Source organism: Rhipicephalus sanguineus, chromosome 11 (genome assembly GCF_013339695.2).
Source record: "Rhipicephalus sanguineus isolate Rsan-2018 chromosome 11, BIME_Rsan_1.4, whole genome shotgun sequence".
NCBI lineage: Eukaryota > Metazoa > Arthropoda > Arachnida > Ixodida > Ixodidae > Rhipicephalus > Rhipicephalus sanguineus.
In genome coordinates, this window is record NC_051186.1 from 129,824,654 (window position 1) to 129,846,008 (window position 21,355).

The 21,355-nt window shown below is 47.7% G+C and overlaps 1 protein-coding gene across 1 annotated transcript; it reads right to left on the reverse strand.

Annotated features, from left to right (window-relative positions):
* Positions 1-2,331: 2,331 nt before the first annotated feature.
* On the reverse strand, positions 2,332-4,683 carry LOC119375406 (membrane metallo-endopeptidase-like 1). Its single transcript, XM_037645587.1, has one exon. The coding sequence runs from the start codon at positions 4,681-4,683 to the stop codon at positions 2,332-2,334; it is 2,352 nt and encodes a 783-aa protein (XP_037501515.1).
* Positions 4,684-21,355: the final 16,672 nt, after the last annotated feature.

Sequence of the window (21,355 nt, forward strand, 5' to 3'; positions counted from 1 at the left end):
GCAGCTGCGTAGGTTCGCGTGTTGCCGTACGGAGGCGTATAGTGGACCCTTCACTGATTCGCAAAAGAATTGTGGCGTAGTGGGCACAACTGTTCTTGCCCCGACAGTGGTTGTGAGCCACAGTTGAAGGTGAAGAAGAGCAAGAACAGTAGTCATTCTATAGGATACTTTGAAACGGCTAATGCTACGCGCACAGACGTGCGCGTAGCATTAGCCGTTGAGGCATGGGTGAGGCATGGGTGCATGCCTCAACCGTTGAGGCATGGGTGCATGCCTCAACCGGCCTTGCGGCACGGTTGAGGCATGCACCCAGAAATGAAGCAAGGCTGGCAGTTGAGAACAGTGTTGAGGAATGGGCGCCTCTATTCCATTCCGATTCCATACCGAGAAATTAAAACTTGCCGCACTTCCATTCCTTTCAATTCCTCGGTATGAAAAAACTTAGCCCATTCCCACTCCGAGAATGGCCGGGCGGTTCAATTCCATTCCTGTAATTCCTCAACGTAGGAAAGGCGTCTTGATAGTTTTATCGAGTTAAGCATGAACGCCCCATAAAGCTGATGTCATCAGATGCATTAAGAGCTGCAAAAGTACGCGAAACCCGTTAGCAAGGTCGAGGGATAGTAGCTTGGTGACATATCTCGTGCTGTAGAACCACCCTACTAATTCCCATAGGGGCAGTTCTCCCGCTACCTATAGTGTTTGCACGGTCAGCATGTTTGAACGAATGTTCATGTTTTAATATTGTTTAAGCCTAAATGTGTTAATGCTAAAATGACGACATAGCGTATTTTTATGCTCACAAAGGTAGTGTTCAAGAAGACTGAGCAGTTTTGCCACGCACTGCTCGTCAGCCCTCCCGCTTGTCAAGCGTGCCTCGCAAGCCCGGATGGGGTGAGGATAACTTTCTGTATTCGCCTGTGCGCAGATATGCAATGGCTTCCTTGTCGCAAAGGTTATTTACGTGTGTCAGGCACTAAACTGCTCGTGAGATAAAGATCAAGCTGTGCTCAATTTTAGGAAAAAGGCGTAATTCCATTCCTATTCCATTCCGCGCAAAAGGCGCTTAATTCCATTCCCATTCCATTCATCCAAGCGTTGTCCCCATTCCATTCCGGGATCGTGAAAATGTGGAATGATTCCGGACTCATTCTAATTCCGGAGTGGCAACTCCGCAACACTGGTTGAGAAGGCGATGCGCATGGGGTTCGATTTCGCTATCGCGCTCTACTCTTGACGGCGCAGCTCAAGCGTCCTCCAAGTTTTTTTTAAATTGATTGTATGCTCCCCTAGTTTTTCATTTGACCAGCACGCGTATTTTCGCCGCGACATGAGTCGTCTTGCCTGGCTTGTCGCATGCATTTCGCGTTTGGTGCACGCGATCTTGAGGAGCTACTTGAGCTGTATATACGTATTTTTGCCGCATCCTCGGTTTCACGACACTTCTGTGGATCAGTGGTGAGTAGAAGGGTTTTCACGATTTGTGTGACACGTACGTTAGAGGTTGGCGCTCGTGTCTTCCCTTCATGTTTGGAGGACGAGTGCTGAGTACGGTGTAGTTTGCCCAATTTCTTGAGCACACACCAGCGCTAGTGGTTTTTCGTTCGCAGGGTTGCTGCACGCGGAGTTACGACTGGCCTAGTTATAACAGCTTGGCTGTAAACGTTCTTGGGCAGAACGCTCACGAAGGCCAGCAAGTTCAAGGTCGGTCGCACTTAGCAGCAAACAGTTAACGCCTAAATAACAATATATCGTTATATACTCCTGCTTATAAACTGCGCATTTTAATTTCGACAGTAATGCCACGGAATCTGGAAGTATTTTTGTTACAAAGATCAGGGTGACACTTCGGTGGCCAGTGATAAATACATACCACGCAGTCACGAAAGTAAAACGCCTTCGCCTAGGCTTCGAAATTATCTGGTCGTGAGGTATTTTACGATGAATGCTCTTATCGCCTTACAAAGAATTGCAACACTATACCGTAGAACTACGCAAATCATTTGTTACTAATCCATTGTTTAAATTCGACAAGGACACAGCTGCAACAGAACATCTTAGTTTGCGTACAGGTTATGTTATCACAAGCGCAGGTCACCAGTTTTGCATTTACCCTGGGTGTTCAATAAAGCTCGTTCAAGTATGGCAGCAGAGTAAGAAAACAGAACATGCTAATCACTGCCCTGGCGGCCCGGCAAGGTCTCTGCTTTATTTTACCCAGCAAGAGCAAAAACGCTGCAGTTCCAGCATCGAAACCAAGAGCCAAGTGACGACTGCCGCCCAACGACCGCGTTTTCAATCAGGAGACGAAGAAAGCCGTTTTGAAAAGTTCTACTTGAGAGCGCACCGGTGCAACGGATTCATGAACGAGTTGGGCTTGCACATGAACGCATCGGCGAACGGCCTGAAGTTGCGCAGGGGCCCGTTCACCCTGTACCAGCCCGGAGCCTTCGCGCCCTCGTCCAGCACTCGGTCAAGAAAAGTGGCGTTGTTCACCTCGCAGAAGTTGCGCGCGTACTCGACGAAGAACAGCTGCCGGGGAGTCAGATTCTCGAGCTTGGGCAGCCGTTCATCCCGGCTGGCTCGGTCGGCGTAGCGCAAGAAGGCCTGGTACGTCGGCTCCAACGCCAAGAAGTCCAGGAGGTTGGAGTAGTAAGAGTTGCGACCGATGCGTCGACGGGACTCGGTCCAGCGCAGCTTGCCGTACTGCCTGCCCAGACAGTCCATGAGCGCGTGCAACTTTGCCACGAAGTGGGTCGGCTTCTTTCCGGCACCGTAGTTGTAGGCCAGGTGGTAGATGCCGTGGTAGAGTGCGTAGAAGACTCGGACGCCGACCCGCGGAATCTGGAAGCGTTCCATCGACGCGTCCGGGTCACGAAGGAAGTCGAAGACCGGAAAAGGAACTTCCAGCTTGAGGAACGGGGCGTCGAGGTGGGCGTACGTGCTCAGCATGCCACCGCGCCAGCCTACCCACTTGTCCAAATCCTTTTGGGCGAAGTCTCGGTACCGGAACATGGTAGACAGTGCCATGTAGCTCTCGATGACCCTCTTGCTACCGGAAGCGGTCTCGTAAATTGACACCAGGCGCCGGAACAGTTCGTTGTGCGATGTTACCGCATCCGGAACGATCGGCTCCCAGTTAATCGCTGCCACGGACTCGACTAGGCTGTCCCGGAAATCCTTATCGAACTCCGTCTGAGCGTACAGCGTTTCGTTGAGTACGGTCTCCAGGAGATCGAGGAGCGAGTTGAAAGAAGCCTTTCCTCCCAGTCTCGTAGCGGTCGTGTCCATGCTCATGTGCATAATGAGAGTCGGTTCGAATCGGTTCATCATCCGGATGCACAGTCTGCGACGCGTGATGGGTCTCGGAGCGGGGTAGCCAGCGTACCGGGAGTAGGAGACGGCCATAAGGTCGCCGAGGTCGATCTCATTGTCGGCGGCAATCTCGACAGCCGTGCGGAAGGCGAGGTAGTTTAAGTACTCTCCGATGTTGGCGGTCAAGTCGCCGGACTCCAAGGCGTGCAGGTACTTCAGCGAGTAGGTCTTGAGTGGCCTCTTCGACAAGTCTGTGCCAAAGGCATCGGCGACTATAGTTCGGATTCGTTTAGCGAGCTTCGGAAACTGTTCGGTCACGTCGACAAGCTCGTCGTTGAGACCAGATCCTTCGATCTGGTGCCGATCCATTGACGCCGATAGAAAGCGCTCCACCTTGAGCACGTTGCTGCGGGCAGTGTGGTTCAGCTCTGATATCTCACTGATGAAGCCAGACAGGGCATCGTCGAGGTAGGAGTACTCAATGTCCAGACCGAGTCGCAGTGGCCCCATGAGAAGCGCCGGTTGTCCAATGAGAAGGTAAGATTGCTCCGGGTTCTCAACGCTGCGCTCCACCGAGAGGCTGAACAGCGGCTGGATTCCGATAGTCATCAGGTCCTTGACGACCTGGTCGAGCGTGGTGCCGGGCTTCAGCACCACCGGGAACGGCCGAAGGCCCATCTTGGCCAGCACGTCAAGCCAGTGAGTGTCGCCCTTGCGCGGGTACTCGCAGCGCAGGAAGATGTCTTTGACGGCCTCGTAGCCCGGCCGGCCCCGCTGGATTATGTCGGCCAGCATGAGCTCGTACTCGTCCAGCAACGTGTCGTCGATGGAGAGACGAGCCGCGCCGTAGGGCAGCTTGTGCGCCGTCTCCCAGCGCTTGCAGACGTACGCGTAGAAGTCGTCGCAGGGCTCCTGGTGAAACTCGAGCTGGCGGAACAGCGCGCTGCCTTCTTTCTCGCAGGCCACCGTGGCGCACACGCGCGTCTCGCCGTCGCCGTCGTGTCCAGGGTGTCGGTAGGGCCTGATGACGGCGGGGGCCTTCCCGTCGGCGTCCCTGTCGTCAGCGGCCAGCGACTGGCCTCCGTACAGGTCCCTCGAACCTCCCAGGCCGAACAGGCGCCACGGCATCAGGCCGACCAGGAGCGAGACGACGGACACGAAGATGGCGCTCGCTGTCAGAAAGTAAAGCACCGTGGTGGCGTGGCCTCCCGAGCTGCCTCCCCTCTCGCGCCCGACGATCACCGGCCCGCCGATCATGGGGTCGTCGACGACGGCTGGCGGCGCGGGGTGATAACGGCGTGGTGCGGCTGCGCTGCCCATGCGCGCCGCCCGGATGACGGCCAGCTCCTCCGAGGACTCGGACGACATAACGCCGGGGTTGCCGCGGAGGTCAAGGAAGCGGAGCGCTGGATGCCGACCCTGGGCTTTGGGGCGGGGCTTCTTCTTCTGGAGCGTGCGCCCGCACCCGCTCTTGTTCTTGTTCACCTATATCTGTGGCTCACACCCACTGTGGGGGATTGGCCAAGAATTGAGTGGTTTTATGAAATGTTATGGAACTTTAAAATAAGGATTTAATAGAATAGAAATATTACAAATGATATAGGAAATTTTGCTCCTCGATGAAATGGAAGGAAAAAGCTCCCTTTTTTATATATTAGTAATAGATAATAGAAAAAATCAATACCGTACTTTTATATATACATATATATGTATATGTATATTGTAGGCATTAAGTGGACTTCATCTTCCTCATCTGGAAATAACCATCATCAGTGATTGGCACGGCGTCTTCTTGGTCGCGCCATCTTGCCTTTGGCGTAATAAAGCGTCGGCTTAACCGCTTTATTTCAACATATATATATATATATATATATATATATATATATATATATATATATATATATATATATATATGTGTGTGTGTGTGTGTGTGTGTGTGTAGGCACAATGATAATAATACTGATTAGCTGGTTAACCAATTGGTTTCATTAAGGTAATTCCTCACAGCCAGTGATACCTTCGCACTGGAGAACCCAAAAACAGAGACTCCTAAAGACAAAATGACAGTCACAGATAAATCCATTCCAACAGCACGTAAATGTGTCTCTTTCGCGCTGCAGTAAAACGCCTCGAAATAAAAAAAATGATCTATCGTTTCTAGCTCATCACAGAATGCGCACAGTGGGGACGGTGCCCGAGCAGACCTGTGTTCGTAGAAATTAAGTTTCGGCAGCGCAGCCTTGTGACGGACTCTTCCAATTAACGGGTTTAATAAAATGACCTCCGCCAGGGATATAACAAATGCCGATATTCGGTGGAGTTTGTCAGTACTGTGTCTGCAAAGACTTCCATAATGGCACGCCTGCGAAATCGAGCAGCCGTCACATAAGCGGATGATGGAAAGTATGGTAAAATTGGTACACTGATCGACGACTTCGCTGAAGAATCGGCAGTTTCGTTGAGGAACAACCCTTTATGTCGAGGCACCCAAACTAATCAACTTTTCTCAAGTGCGCGGGTACTAGTGCACGGAACGCCTTTATTACGTGGGAGTCAGTACCAGCAGCAAGTGCAGCACAGAGAGATAGAGAATCCGTGATTATAACCGCAGATGTAATTGACGTGTTCAACTTGCGTAAGGCGAGCACCACTGCCAGAAATTCAGCCACAAAAACGGGTATGAAATCGGGTAGCATCTGTAGCAATAATGACATGTGTTCTAATGCTCTGCAGGTGCTCTTGTAATAAACCATCTAACCTATGATGGGGAAGTAATTTTGCATTCTTAGGAAAAATATCGTCATATTGAATATCCATAGGGTATGAATTATCACTAGTCGGGATTACATCGCAGGTACGTACGTTCAGAGGGTCCAGTGAATGTTGTACAAATAAAATTTGTGAGGTGTGAGTTTGTTGCCATCTGAAACCAAAAAATGATTCCGGAGTGGAAATAAAGGCTCTTTCTGGTTGTCATAGGGGTGACTCATAAATTCTTAAGAATGTCTGAACAGTCAAAAGTCGAAACCTGCACAAAAGAGAAGGAACCCTCGATTCTATAGATACAGAACATTGTTAGCGACCGTTTTTGGAAGGCCAAGGCATAAGCGCAGTGCTTCTCTTTCTAAAAGAATTAGAGGCCGGATCTTGTAGGCTGAAGCACCTGAGAAAAGTACGCAACCTAATTCCAAAATAGGAGGAACGTACATGCGATATATCATTAATAGTGTCTCTTCTCATACTAGTTGCTTAGCCTACGCAACATGCACACGGCCCGCGCACCTTTTCCAGCTGCATATTCGATATTTGGTCGCCAGTTAAGAAATGTATCATACATTACTCCAAGGTATTAATAGACTCTACCTGTGGTATATCCTCATAATGATTGCACAATGAGATATGCACGGGGTATTGCAGTGGGAAAACAAGAAGGGCACATTTACTCGGATAAGGTAAAAAATTATTGTTATCGAGCCAGTTCAACAGGGTATTAAGGTAAGTCTTAAGCCAATCGTATAAGCTCTGAATATTATCTGCCGTGGCAAAGAACGCGATATCGTCAGCATACACATAAGTTGTTATTTCCTGGTCACGTGGAAGGGTGCTCATTAGTACATTAAATAGCACCGGGAAAAGCACTGAGCCTTAACGGTACTCCCCTCGTTTCGTGTGAGCAGATGATGAAAAGCCGCTGTTAAAACAATAAAACTTTCTGTCCACGAGAAAATTGCGAACCTACGCTACTATGTAGGACAGAAAATCGAGGTATTCCAATCGATCTATCAAAATACCGTATTCTACGGTATCATATGCTTTAGCGATATGGAAAGTAACTAAAGCCGCACATTTGTTATGTAGTCGTGCTGATTGCATACGACTTTCTAAATCAACGTGAGCATTCCAAATTGAACAACCAGCCCTAAACTCAATTTTACAGGGGCTTAGAATTGATCTCTCGTCAATAAACCCATTGATTCGAGTATGAATATTTCGTTCAATCAATTTTACTAGGTTTGACGTCAAGGCGATTGGTCTTATGTTGTTCAAAACGTGTACCCTCCATCTTGTTTCTTAAGCAACAGTATAATTTTAGCAAGTTTCCATTCTGGCGGTATCCGTGCGTTCTTTACCGAATAATAAAGTTTTTAACATTGAGTTCGTAATTCCATCTGGTGCAGGAGCTGTCTTCGGTAAATACAGCACCGTCTGACTCAATTCTGATAAAGAAATTTCTGGAAATTCATGCGAAAGCACCAACATGCTGCGAATAGCTGAAAGATTAGTAGTAAAGCGAGGTTCTAAACCTTTGTCTATCTCTTTCAGTGAGGCGTTCATTTCTTGCGGCGTCAAGGCATTTTAAATTTGAAGGCGCTGGCGGCACTTTTCTTGTCCGGAGATATGCCAACAAGGCACGCTAATTTCTTTTATTTGGAAAGATAATCGTAATGTCTGCTGTCGTATTCTTCTTTCGCGTGGTTAAAAGTGCGCTTAAATGTGTCAGCAAGAAAGTGACAGTCTGTCCAATTAGTTGGGCATTGATTATGGGGAAGTTTTTTCCAAGCGGCTCTTCGTCTGCTGTAATCGCGCGTCCACTCATCATTCTACCAACGAGAGGAGGATCGGTTACTCGATGAAATAGCGAACACGGCATTCTTCCGAGATCCCTCTGTAGTATTGAGCCAATGGTAGACGCAATTTCCTTACCACTGGCATTCTGAAGTTTTGAAATGGCAGAACGCAGACAGGCTTGAAATTTACTATGGTTGACATGTATGCGTGTTGGATGATCTAAAGTAATATTAAAAAATTAAGTAATATCAAAAACTACAGGAAGGTGATCGCTGTTAGTTGCGAGTCAACCACGGCCCATGACAAAGCATTGATCGCATTGGTGCAGAACGTTAAACCTAACCCTGATCAAGTCTGACCTCGAACAAATGTTAAATGTTAAGTGCTGTAGTAGCCTGTAGTAGCCTGCAGTCCTTGCGTCATCTGATTTGTAATAATTTGCACCAAACATTTAGACAGGTTGGATACCAGTTTATTCATAGCCTTCATAAACGAGATGTCGTGGTCAATGGTCCACTCCCACAGCCGCCGACCACTCAAATCTGTCCTTAGCCCTCAAGACAAGTGATGTGAAATAAAGTCTCATGTGAGTACAATTTCCTCTCTACAGGCTGCCAACACGCTGTCAAGATGGCTCGTACTTTGCACACCGGTGGGGAAATAACAATTTATGATTGAAAAAGGGTGGTAACCGGGGAGACACAAATTTAATGCGATAATTTCGCAATCTGAGCCCAGAATTTTGAAAAAAATGTTTGCCCTATGACATACTTTACTTGAGACAAGGATCACTAAACCACCGCCACGGGTTTGGCGATCTAATCGAAAAGAACGAAAACTTGTAATGTAAAAATTTTTATCCTGTGTGAGCCAAGTTTCTTGGAGAATTATAATATTGGGGTTAAGTTGATTACAGAGGTAATATAAGTCGGTTGAGGCTGAGAATATAGATCTTCAGTTCCAGTGAAGTACCTTCAACTGCCCAATGGTGATGAGTGTTCCGCCGAGGCGCCGGCCGCTTCCTTCTTGGAATCTTTACGCATAAGCGACGATTCATTCTTCTTAGTTCTAGACTTGAGATCAGCGGAAAAAGGGGATTTTGTGCGTTTATGAGCTCGAAAATCAATTTACATATCAGTGGCGTCACCTGTGTTTGGCTGAAGCGTATAACGGTTCAATTGCGCCTGTGATACAGACATCTTAGCCTTTTCTACAGATGTAGAAAGTTCGTCCAACACTATACGCTATGTAGCTGAGTGGTGTCACTGGTAATGGCTGATTGTAGAGGTGCTGTATTAGCCTCTAGTAGCTTGCAGTCTTTGCGCCATCTGATTTGAAATAATTTGCACCAAACATTCAGACAGGTTGGATACTAGTTTATCCATAGCCTCAGCCATCGCCCTTTCCACAGCAGATTCAATTGCCTGCGATAGATTTGAATCTATACTGGAAGTGTGACGTGCTGCAATGCCAGAACATCCGAAAGCCCTGTCTTTAACCATATCAATAGCTTCCCTTCGCGAACAGCGGCGGCGGTCAGCAATTTCTAGTATTTGAACTTACTGAGCACGAGCAGAGAAGTCAGAGCAGTCTGCGGAGTGACTCCCTCCACAGAAACAACACTTTTCTGATGCTGCAGAGCATTCGCTTGAGGAATGGCTCTCTCCGCAGGCACGGCAACGAAGGTTTGATTTGCATCCTGCAGCACTGTGGCCGAACCTCCAGCAGTTTCTACACTGAATTGGACGAAAAGCGAGAGGCTCCACGCGAAAGATCAGCGGCCATAACTTTATTTCTGACGAGCATGTTGTTCCCAGAAATGTCGCGATGACAGACTCGGTTGGGATACTCTCGTTGTTAACAAGGCATGGAACCTCACCAACTCGCCCAATTTGCGTGTTTTCCTTAGGCGATTACATCGGCAAACGTAAATGACGCCTGCTCCCGAAAGCCTGTCCGCGCACTGCGATTTCTGTTTCTTGTTTTTCAATAGTGACGCGTACCCACAACGTGGCATTGGTCAAGCCGAAGGGCACGAAAATAAAGGAAAGAAATCCACTAAGTAAGCACGATTTATAAAGGAATATTGAGCGATATTATGAAAAAGTATGCGACGTATTTTGCGTTCATCGTTTAGGATTGGGATATACATAATGAGAGTTAAATACAGAGGGAGAAAACAAAAAGCAGTGCCAGAGATATTGAAACAGGAACTAAAATTTGGGCGAAACGGTTGTAAGTCATACTTTACTTGAAGATCAAATAAAAAAAAAACGGAAAACTACACAGGACGAAGGATGGTCCTGTGTCATTTGCCTCCTTGTGTTTCAGTCTTCTTTTTTTTTACCTTCAAGTCAAGCATGAGTTAAGTACAATAGAAGATAATCCTGAGTAATACTTACGTGTTTATTCGAATCTAAGCTGATGTTTTTCGAAAAAACATGTGCGAAAGTGGTGGGGTCGGCTTAGGTTCGAGTACAATGATTAAGTTCTTTTTTGTTTTCTGGCCTTGCGAATTTCGGCGGTCGGCTTAGAATCGGGGCCGGCCTAGATTCGAGTAAATACGGTGTAGATAACGGAGAGCCTGAAGCACTCGGCATGGAAATTGTTCGGTGCTGCAGAGAGACGGTCGTAAACGGAAACAAAAGCGTTTTGTACCTCAAGCCCACTGTTTCTTCTACTCCAATGGTGGAAACTTCCAATCATTCCTAGGCAATGACCCACTTCGGGCAATGAGCACAATGCTATAGCTCACAAACCAGCCGAATAAAATTCGTGCTAGTTGGGGAAGTCCGTACATTGTTCAAGGATGAGCGAACATTTCTTGGCCGCGATTTACTTCATTACCTAGTTAAACACAACATTAACGACAACCAACAGACAATGGAGCCATGAAAAGTATAGGGGACAAACAACGTGCCCTATGCTTTCCTTGGCTTCATTATCTGTTAGTTGTCATTAATGCTGTGTTTAACAAAGAAAAGCGCTACCTTTGATTACCCCTTCTTTCGTTCATTCATTATATAGTGTGATAGGGCCGCGTTTAGAACCGCGCGAATTTACGTGCCTCTCAAGTATGCCGGCGTTGCTATACGTTTGACATTAGGTTTGCGGAGGATTCGGCCCATTTTTGCCATTAAGGATTAATAAATAAAAAAATCACACCATCTCCCGCTAAAGGGGACCATGAGGCGATGCGAAGCAGTGTTTCGGCATGTAGAGCCCGCGTTTCAGAGGTGGAGTGGTGAGGTGGAAAGGGGAGAGGGGAAGGGGAGAGGGGAAAGGGGGCGGAGAGAGAGGGAAGGGGAGAGGGGAAATGGGAGGAGAGATGGGAGATGAGAGGAGGAGTGGAGAGGGGTGGGAAAGGGAAATGAGAAGGGAAAGGGTAAGGGGAAAGGGGAAGGGGAGAGGTGATGTGGAGAGGGAAAGGGGAGAGGGGGAGTGGAGAGAGGGAGTGGAGAGGCGAAGTGGAGAAGGTTTGCGCATGCGCAGTAAGGGTGGTCACGCCGCACACCACCACCACCACCGGATTGAACTCCGCTATAAGATGCTTCACATCTAATATATTTTCTTCCATTCTACACTGCTGCAGGCTACTTCCTAATGAATGCAGCCACATGTGTATCAACGAAGGAAGGGGAATTTATCAAAGGCTCGTTTTCTTTTTTTTGTTAAACACAACCTTGATGAAAATCAAAAGACAATGAAGCCAAGGAAGGCAGATGAGACGTTATTTGCAGTCTTTCAACTGTATTGTAGTAATTATGGTATAACTGAACAAATTAAAGTGCACGAAAAGACAACCGAATTGCCGCCGGTAGGGACCGAGCCTACGACAGTTATCTAAAGGTTGTAGGTGCGTTTCCTACCGGAGGCAAGCTGTCTTTTTTTTTCACATAACAGATGACTGAACAGTCGAAGGTCGCGCAAAAATTTTATTGAGATCGGAGATGACTGATTCATAAAGTGAAATTTTCGACGTTGTGACATTTTTCAAAGCTTGCCGCCAAAACTGCAAAACCCAAGTTTCTCATTTCTTTTCCCTGGCATGATCTTACAAAGGCGATTGAACTTAAGTATTTTCATTATAAAGTTCTTTAACGTAAGTACAAAAATTAGGAAAGCGTAGAAAAATTATTTTTTGATATTCTTTCGAATTTGGAAAGTCTTGTAACTGCACGAATTGCATTTTTCACGTTGCCTAAATAAAGTAATAATAATAATAATAATTAACGCCAGAGTAGGGACGTTGGTTGCAATGTGTGGAGGCATATATGCTGGGCCATATAAAAGTTTTTTTTCCAATAAACATAGGCGAAGCTTGTACTAAGCACTAGGCCACGCAAGCCTTGAAACAGCGAAACTGGACGATTCTGAAAGACTAATCTGGTTGCCTCTAGGTTGTTTCTAGACCTTAGCTAGGTGATGAGGGTCGTTTCTGGGTTGCTTCTAGGCCGTTGCTAGGCCTTAGCTATGTGCTACGACGTTATAGCCAAGTTCAACCAAATGCTACGACATTGTAGCCAAGTACCACGACGTTACAGCCAAGTACTACGACGTTAGCCAAGTACTACGACGTTAGCCAGGTACTACGATGTTAGCTAAGTACTACGAGGTTATATCCAATTACTACGACGTTATATTTAGGAGCAGTAGCCGGCTGAATGGTTTGACCGAGCGTGATCCTAAGTATGAATGAGAGAGACAGTAATTGTTAACGAGAAGTCATCTTTATTGAGCAAGCTTAGTCATCGTACTCATCACACTCATCGTACTCATCATTAAAGAAATGTTCTCCAATCTCCGCTCTTGGGAACTCTTCGAGCTCGTCCCTGCCATGAAAGACTTCGACCATGGTTTCATCTTCCGTCACTAGCATTTCTTGTCGTTGGTCCTCTTTCGATGCCTCGGCTTGTGTTGCATTACCAAGCGACTGTAGCTTTGGCCAATCAATAATTGGCTCGGCAGCTTCATAGCCAAGATCACAGTTACTCATCACAGAGTATAAGTCCCTGTTGTCGTAACTAGGAGAGGGAGGAGCGTTCTACGTCGGTTTCACAGGCATCTTGATCATTATTGCGTTGTGATGAGTGTGATATACGGCGAGAGGCTTGCATGCATAGCTCGGTTATGCAAACCAAGTAAAAATTCGCATAGATAAAACCTGTGGAAGTGCCTCGTTAGTCGTCGGTAGATATTTTCCTCGTGAATTAAAAGTACATCGTCTTGAACTGACTGATCATGCACTCACACAACCCGTTCCCTACCTACCTTTCGGCTCCATAGTGTTGGGCTAACTTTGAGTGTAGACCCAATTTCTGTGGCACATACTCGTTTATATATGATTCGTGATAAGGCATACATATTACGGCAGCCTAGACAGCTTCGCTGCTAAGAGATGTACTAGTCCAGGAGCCGTCAGTGACGCGGTGGCACTTCAACAACAACAACAACAACAAGAACAACAGAACGACAAAAATCACCGCCAAACGACTTGGAACAGATGGTCAACCAGCGAAGGTGAAACGGGTGGCTCCGTTGTTTTCACTGGGTGAATCCGAACAGCTCATTAAAGTCTTTCTCAATTATTGGTACGTCTGTCCACTAGAAAGCTTAAGTGGTGTTTGCCGCCCGTGTGATCCCTTCTTCAATTTCGGTGGACCAGGGGTGAGTAGTGGGGCTTACCAGATTTATGTGGCACATACGCGCTAGGAATTTTTGCGTACACAGGACGGGCGCATTTTGGTTTCGCCTAGCCATACATACAGCTTCGCAGTAACAATACAACTTCACAAATTCGAGAGATCGCACCAAAAAAGCCACACTGGCCACACGCACGTTGACGTTAGCAATGATTTGGACGGATTAAGCCAGTCAGTACGCATCAAAAGCCCGCAGAGAGAGAGAATAAACATCTATTTGTCTTTTAAATAAGTAGATCGGGGAGGAGAGAGAGAATAAAACGTTTATTTGATGTTCTTGAGAAGATCAGTGAGTGGGATCCTTAGTCCGGGATCCCATTGGCGCGCGAGGCGATGTCATTATAAGGTGCTGCCACCTAATACAGACGCGAGCAACCCGAAGCACAAGCAGGTATCGTGGGACTCACGACACGGCGCGCCGGTCGGCGTCAGCGCTGCCATCTACCAGTCGCCAGTTCCACCCGAAGCAATCAACACTCCGAGCACAACAAGAGGCGGCGCTAGAGCTCTCGCGTGTGCTGCCATCTCTCGTTGCACATCTGGAGTTATCCTTCGCGTGAGCAATTGTGAACCGGCGCGTAGGCGACGCGTTTGTAATCGTTTTTGCCTTTTCCCGCAGTACTTATGCCTAATTTCACCGCTTTTAATATTGAGCGCAACGCTGACGCGATGCATTCAGATGCTCCTCTCGAAGCTTACCCCACTGCCGGCATACTGATGCCATATGGATCAACGCTCTTACATTTAAAAAAAGGGGGATCTAAGAGCGTTGATATAGGATGGCACTGGCGTAGCCAGGAGCGTGGAAAGGGGAGGGGTGTTGATTTTTCAATTTTGCATATGTATACGCGCACACACACACACACACACACACACACACACACACACACACACACACACACACACACACACACACACACACACACACACACACACACACACACACACACACACACACACACACACACACACACACTCACACACAAACGCACGCACGAACAACACACATACAGTATGTCTGAACAACCCCCCTCCCCCACCGAAAAACATTTCTGGCTACGCTACTGATGGATGGTATATGGGGTTGGGGGCACGACGGAGCAAGGCTATCCCTTTCAGTCAAATTTTTGACTACATTTTCCTTAAAGCGTCCTTTAAAACATCTAAAATGAACAGAGAAGAAAAATAACCCATGGCATCAATATTCGAGCCACATCAGGTTACTGTCGACGGAAATAAAAAAAAAATGGATTGATGGTATTAACCTTGTACACATTTTTTGAAGTAAACGAACTGTAATGTTCGTTACATGCTTTGATGCGTTGATGCGCTCGTTATTATTGCGTTGGAGGCTTTCTGATGATAGAAAGAACACGCCTGAACAGTACTGATGCACTACAACCTATGCCGAACTTCTCATCAAGCCTGATTGTGTGCCTCTCAAAAATATTTTTGCACGGAATTATGTTATCTGTACTAATGTGTCTCTACTGTTTTTCGTCAGCAGATGTTTACGCTTACACTCGACACACCTTCGAAATTCTAAAATCTCTTAAATGATAGGAAATAGTTCAACATTAAGTAGTGTTCTCTTTATCAAGACACCGCGACCGAAACGACTATTCTGATGCGGATTGAACGAATGATAGGAATGAGTGGGTGGCTATCGCATGCAACATTTTCTCCATATATCATATGTGGAGATAGATAGATAGATAGATAGATAGATAGATAGATAGATAGATAGATAGATAGATAGATAGATAGATAGATAGATAGATAGATAGATAGATAGATAGATAGATAGATAGATAGATAGATAGATAGATAGATAGGAAACGGCGACCTCTTTGTTTTTCTTTTAAGGTGTTAGTGTTATTAAAGTTCTACCATGATATAAATAGTGTTAATTTTGGTTAACACTCAGTTGATGAAATCAGTTTTCCCATTCGGAAATACTTCTCGTAATTAAACCTTTATGGGTGATACACTGCACAAGAGAGAGAGAGAGAATTTATTTGAAGGGCAGAGAGGTCGGCCTGAGCTAGTGCGCTCTAGCCTGCTACTCTGCACAGGGGAAAAGGGAAAGGGGAAAAAAGGAGTGATGAGGGGTGATGATGGGGAGAGGAAAGAGTTATGCGTATATACAATATTACAATAACCACGTGACTTAGTGGTTTCGCTATAGTCTTGTGTCCAGTTCTGTGCTCTTGAGAAAATCTATCACAGCCTTGATAGCAGTTGGTGACTTTGTATGGTCGCACATAGCTGACAAAATACCCGTCTCGCTTAGTGTTGCCACACCTATTCCTGCCAAAGTTGAAGCAAGTGTATTACGTTGCGACACGTAAAGTGGGCAGTCACAAAATATATGTGCTGTTGTTTCATGTACGTGGCATCGTTCACAGTTCGGGCTGGCCGCACGGCGGATGAGGTATGCATAGCGGCGAGTGAATGCAACTCCCAGACGAATCCGGTGCAGCAAACTGGCGTTGCCTCGGTTCATTCTAGCCGGGAGGCGAAAAGTCATTGCCGGATCTATTTCCCGCAGACGCCTGTATCGATGGTCTGGCTGAGACCAATAAGTGGTTATGCACTCTCGCATGAGCAATCTCAATAAAGAGTTCACGTCACCTCGCGTATACGGTACTTTCACGTCGGTGGGGGTGTTAGAGACAGCAGCTCTTGCTTCAGCATCAGCAAGCTCGTTGCCTGCCAATCCACAGTGTCCAGGAATCCATTGCAATGTAACTGAGTGACCGATCTTCTGCGCACGGTCGAATGCGTCAATGATTTCTAAAGCTAGTGCATAATATTGTCCCCTTCTTGAGCGAGAGTCAATAGCTTGTAATGCTGATTTTGCGTCTAATAGTATCGTCCATTTACGTGGTGATTGTCTGGACACGAATTGGCAAGCTTCCCGTATCGCAACAAGTTCTGCAGCTGTTGAAGACGACCTGTGATCTAATTTGTACTGCCGGGAGGTACCCAGATGAGGGATCACAAAGGCCGCAGTCGAAGCGCACGGAGTCACAGATCCATCGGTGTATATGTGCAGAGTGTCGTCATATCGTTGAGTCAAATATGCCAAGGTGAGTTGTTTGAGCGCAGCACAAGGAACACGACGCTTCTTTGTAATCCCGGGTATTTGAAGGGACACCAGTGGCCTGTTCAGCGTCCACGGTGGCACTGTGGGGATGATGACTGGTGTAAAGTCAGAAGGGATGACGTGCCTGTGTGTATCGAGGCATCTTGAGTAGGTGCAGCCTGGTCGATCTCTCTGGAGCGAAGACAAGGGATGGTTTGCGTGTCGAGTCAGCAGTCGAAGGTGGACTCGAAGGGGCTCACACGACAAGTAAACCTCTATAGGGCATGTACGTGATTCCTCTATGGTGCCAGAGGTTGTTGTACACCTTGGTAGCCCTAGGCACGTTCGCAGCGCTCGCGCTTGAAGGCTCTCCAAAGTACGGATGCATGTTGCACGCATACTCGAGAGCACAGGTGCACTGTACCGTAAATAGCCAACGAACAATGCCTGGTACAACTGCAGGAGACTCTTCTCAGAGGGGCCCCATCTTAGTCCTGCTACAACTCGAAGAACGTCTACAAAACTAACAAGTTTGGTCCGTAGCGCAGCGACATGCTTCGTCCAAGATAGGCTGCGATCAATGACGACACCTAGGTATCGGTAGTGCGTGACAGCAAGAATCACTGCTCCGTCAGCGAAGATCGGGTACCGCGTCATTGATTTCTTTGTAAATGCCAATGCAGCACACTTCGTTGTTGAGAGTTGCAGGCCTTGACGGCGCAAGTACTTTGACGTTACTGATGTGGCGTGTTGAAGTCTTGCTCGCAGTTGCGGACGCGTTGCTCCAGATGCCCATATGCATATATCGTCAGCGTAGGCGCTGACTTTGACGACGTTAGGGAGCTCAGTCGCAAGACCAATGAGGGTGATGTTGAAAAGTATGGGGCTGAGGACCGCGCCTTGTGGAACTCCACGGCTAACGCGGTGCCGGCCCGTGTCACCATCAGGTGTCGACATGAAAATGGTACGTCCATTAAGATAGCTGACTATCCACGCGTGAAGGCGGCCTCCTACGCCGATGTCTTCAAGCGCATCAAGAATGGCCTCATGAAGGACGTTATCGTAGGCGCCTTTAATATCCGAAAAAATTGCGCCTACTAATCTTCGACGTTGTTTTTCTTTTTCTACCGATGAAACTAGGTCAACGACGCCGTCTATTGACGATCGACCCCTTCGGAAGCCATGCATAAAATCTGGCAAGATGACATTGTTCTCCAATAGCCATTCCAGTCTCGTCAGCACCATGCGTTCCATTACTTTGCCGACACAACTGGCTAGGGCAATTGGCCTATACGAAGAAAGTTCGTGCAAGCACTTGCCTGGTTTCAGTAAGGCCGCTATGCGACTGCACTTCCAGCTGTCTGGGACTGTTGCCGTGTCCCACGTAGAATTGTAGAAAGATAAAAGAACTTTCCGCGCCTCCTGGCCAAGGTGACAGAGAGCCGAATAGGTGATCCCATCAGGCCCTGGCGCAGACGAGCGTCGGGAGGCGGCAATCGCAGCGTCGAGTTCGTGCATAGTGAACGGCAAGTCGAGGCGATCGTCAGAAGATGGTGGTGAGGCGCAGTATGAAAGCGATACCGGTGAGGAGGAAGTGCCTACCAGTAATTGACAATAATCTTCTGCTACTTCTACTTCACTTCGGCCTTGCTTTAGTGCGACAGCTCGGAAAGGAGACAACTGCTGCGTAGGTGTCTGAAGGCTCCGAACAACTTGCCATATTCGCGACAGAGGCTTCCTGGGGTCCAGAGATCCACAAAATGTCCTCCACCGTTGTCTGTCGAGTTTATCTAAGTGTCGTAATATATGTCGTAGTGTTCGGCGAGATGCAGACAAGTCTGATGGTGATCTCGTCCTCCTGTACTTTCTCTCTGCACGACGACGGATTGCACGAAGGTGTTCGTATTGTGCATCAATCTGCGATCTTGATTGTGGTACAGTGACACGCCTCGTATTTGCACTTAGGGCTGATGCGATGACACTCTCTATTTCAGAGAAAGATTGGATGTTGGTACACTGGGTGTCCACAGAGCTTTGGAATGCTTGCCATTCCACGCTTCGCACTGAAAGAGGAGCCGAACGGCGGAATGCTTTCAGTTGAATGTATGTCGGCAGATGGTCACTTCCGTGTGTTTCCACGTCTACACACCAGGAGGTGGTTGGCAGGAGAGCCCTAGACACGAAACAAACGTCCAGACAGCTGCTGTACGATGCGCCACGAAGAAAAGTTGGCGATCCATCGTTGATGGACAGCAGGCCCTGATTTAGTAGAAGATCCGCAATGTCCCTGCCACGGGTGTTCATTGAAGCTGAGCCCCACATGGGATGGTGTGCGTTGAAATCACCAATTAATACATGTGGACCTGGGCAAGCTTGGAGCACAGATAAGAGGTGAGTGCAGTCCGCACGGCTTCTGGGGGGGATATATCCACCGATTATTGAGAGTGAACGCCGTTTGTGCTTCACCGTGAGGCATATATATTCATTTGAAGCATGAGAGGCCACGTCATGCCTCACGAACGTTAGGTCACGACGTATACATATCAGCACTTTACTCGCACTTCGGTCGTCGCGAGACCACAGTGTCACGTATCCGGAAAGCCGAAAAGACGACACCATATTCGGCTCGCATATAATAACCACGGGAAATTGGTATTTAAACATCCGTTGTCGAAAGTCAGACAACCGGCTTCGCAAACCTCTTGCATTCCACTGCATTATTGCAGATGCACGAACACGCTCTTCGAATGAATTTGCCATATTGTTCTATGGAAGCTCTACCAGGAGCGGTTCCAGCACGTTGAGGATCTGCACTGCTGCCTTCGCGCCCGGCGTCTGTAGCTCGCAGAGAATTGCACGAATGGACTTCAGCAGGTTCTTCAGTATATTCTGGGTCTTTTCAAAGTCTTGCCTGTCGTTGTGAGCCACCGTTGGAGATGCAGCCCATGATGTGGTCTTGCCTATTGCTCCAGATGGTAGCGAAGGCCATTCAGCATCTGAAGCATCGGCGTGCTTCGCTGGCTCGGCCTCCTTTTGTGCGTCACTCGGACGGGGTGCTCTACAGATGGGAGTAGAGGCGTTATGCTGCGCAGTCATGTGTTTGTCCTGAACTGTTGATTTATCACTCCGGTGGCCACTGTGGTTCCGTTGGCGCCTGCGTTCGGAGCGGCGTCTATGACGGCGGATGGATGAGACAGCTTCCCTGTGTGTCGAGTTGTCCCTCGCCATCTTCCGCAGGACGCGCATTTCCTCTTTTATCTTGGGGCAGTCCTTCGAGGTCGCTTCATGTGCACCAGAGCAGTTTGGGCATTTCAAAGGAGCAGCAGCATCGCAGTTGTCGACTTTATGAGGTCCGCCGCACCGCTGGCAAGTAATCTCACTTTTGCAGACTGCGCTGACGTGTCCCAACCTGCAGCACTTGTGACACTGCAAAGGCCGTGGCACGTAAGGGCGCACAGGATGTCGGACGTATCCAACCTTGACGTGGCTAGGCAGAATCTCGGAATCAAATACTAGCTTGATGCAGCGAGATTGCCCGAAGCGGCGGATATTCAGGACTCGCACGGTCGACGTTACAAGTCTCTGGAGGTCAGCGTCAGTGATGTCACTGTCCACGTCGTTTATGACACCAGTCGTTGTTCCTTTTCCGCGAGCGAGGAACGAACGCACTGAGATAGTCCCCAATTGTGTGACGGCCTTCAGCCTCTCGAGAATAGTCTTGTTTGTCACGTCGACTGACAATATGTTCTTCCTGCCATTTATACGAATTTCAGTCACTTGCGCAGGTGCGACTCGCTCAAAATATTCAGTTAATGACTGCCTGTTAAGCGAGTTCAAGTTGTCTGTTGTAGAGGTAGGCACATACGAGATTGTAAAACACTGCTTGCCGGTATCCAGCGCCGGTTGCGAGTCCCTTGAAGATGACGTCCTTCGAAGCTTTCGCTTCAACCGGCGGGAGGTGAACGTCGCGAAGTCAGCTTCCGACTCCATCTCTTCCACGGACGAGCTGTCGGTGGAGTCACAAGGAACGGATACGACGGCACGGTCACTCGTCTTCGGTCCATCGGTAGGCAGACGACTGGGGCCCGCGGTCTCGTTGGGGTGTTGGTCCCCCATCCCGGAGGATGACGTCCTCCGTTTCGCACGATCAGTGAGCGTCAGGAATTGTCACAATTAAGAAAAAAAAAAAACTACAAATCTAACATACTGAGAAGCGTGGAAGCGGTTGCTGGCGTTGGCGCTTTTTTTTTCTTTTTTGATGGAAGGGGGTGGTTTCAGTCAACCCACCGCTTCCCTCCCTCTTAGATTCACCCAAGCTTTGAATCGCGATTTATCCGAAATTGGTTCCTAACACCAATATTACTAACGTCTGCAAGGGAGATTTCTGTTATAATAGCTTAAGTAAAGTTCGGCGACGGTCGTTCGCAAAGACAGATATCGTTGATCGGAGGACAACGACAATAATATGCAAACGCAGATGGCATAACTAAACCACTAAAAGTATAATTTGCACACACTTTCCCCAGCAAGTATAATCTTCTGGGTGTTGGTGTAATTATGTTTAAGACCAACCGAAATACATTTTCGTATAATTTAATGTGGTCTCCTTTCATTCACATCGCGCAACACGACCAGCAGATCACATGGGATGTATTACATTAGGCCTCTCTCATTCTGACAG

What these genes read in the sequence shown, in the direction of transcription:
- LOC119375406 (XM_037645587.1), bottom strand. Translation starts at nt 4,683, where the DNA reads ATGTCGTCCGAGTCCTCGGAGGAGCTGGCCGTCATCCGGGCGGCGCGC.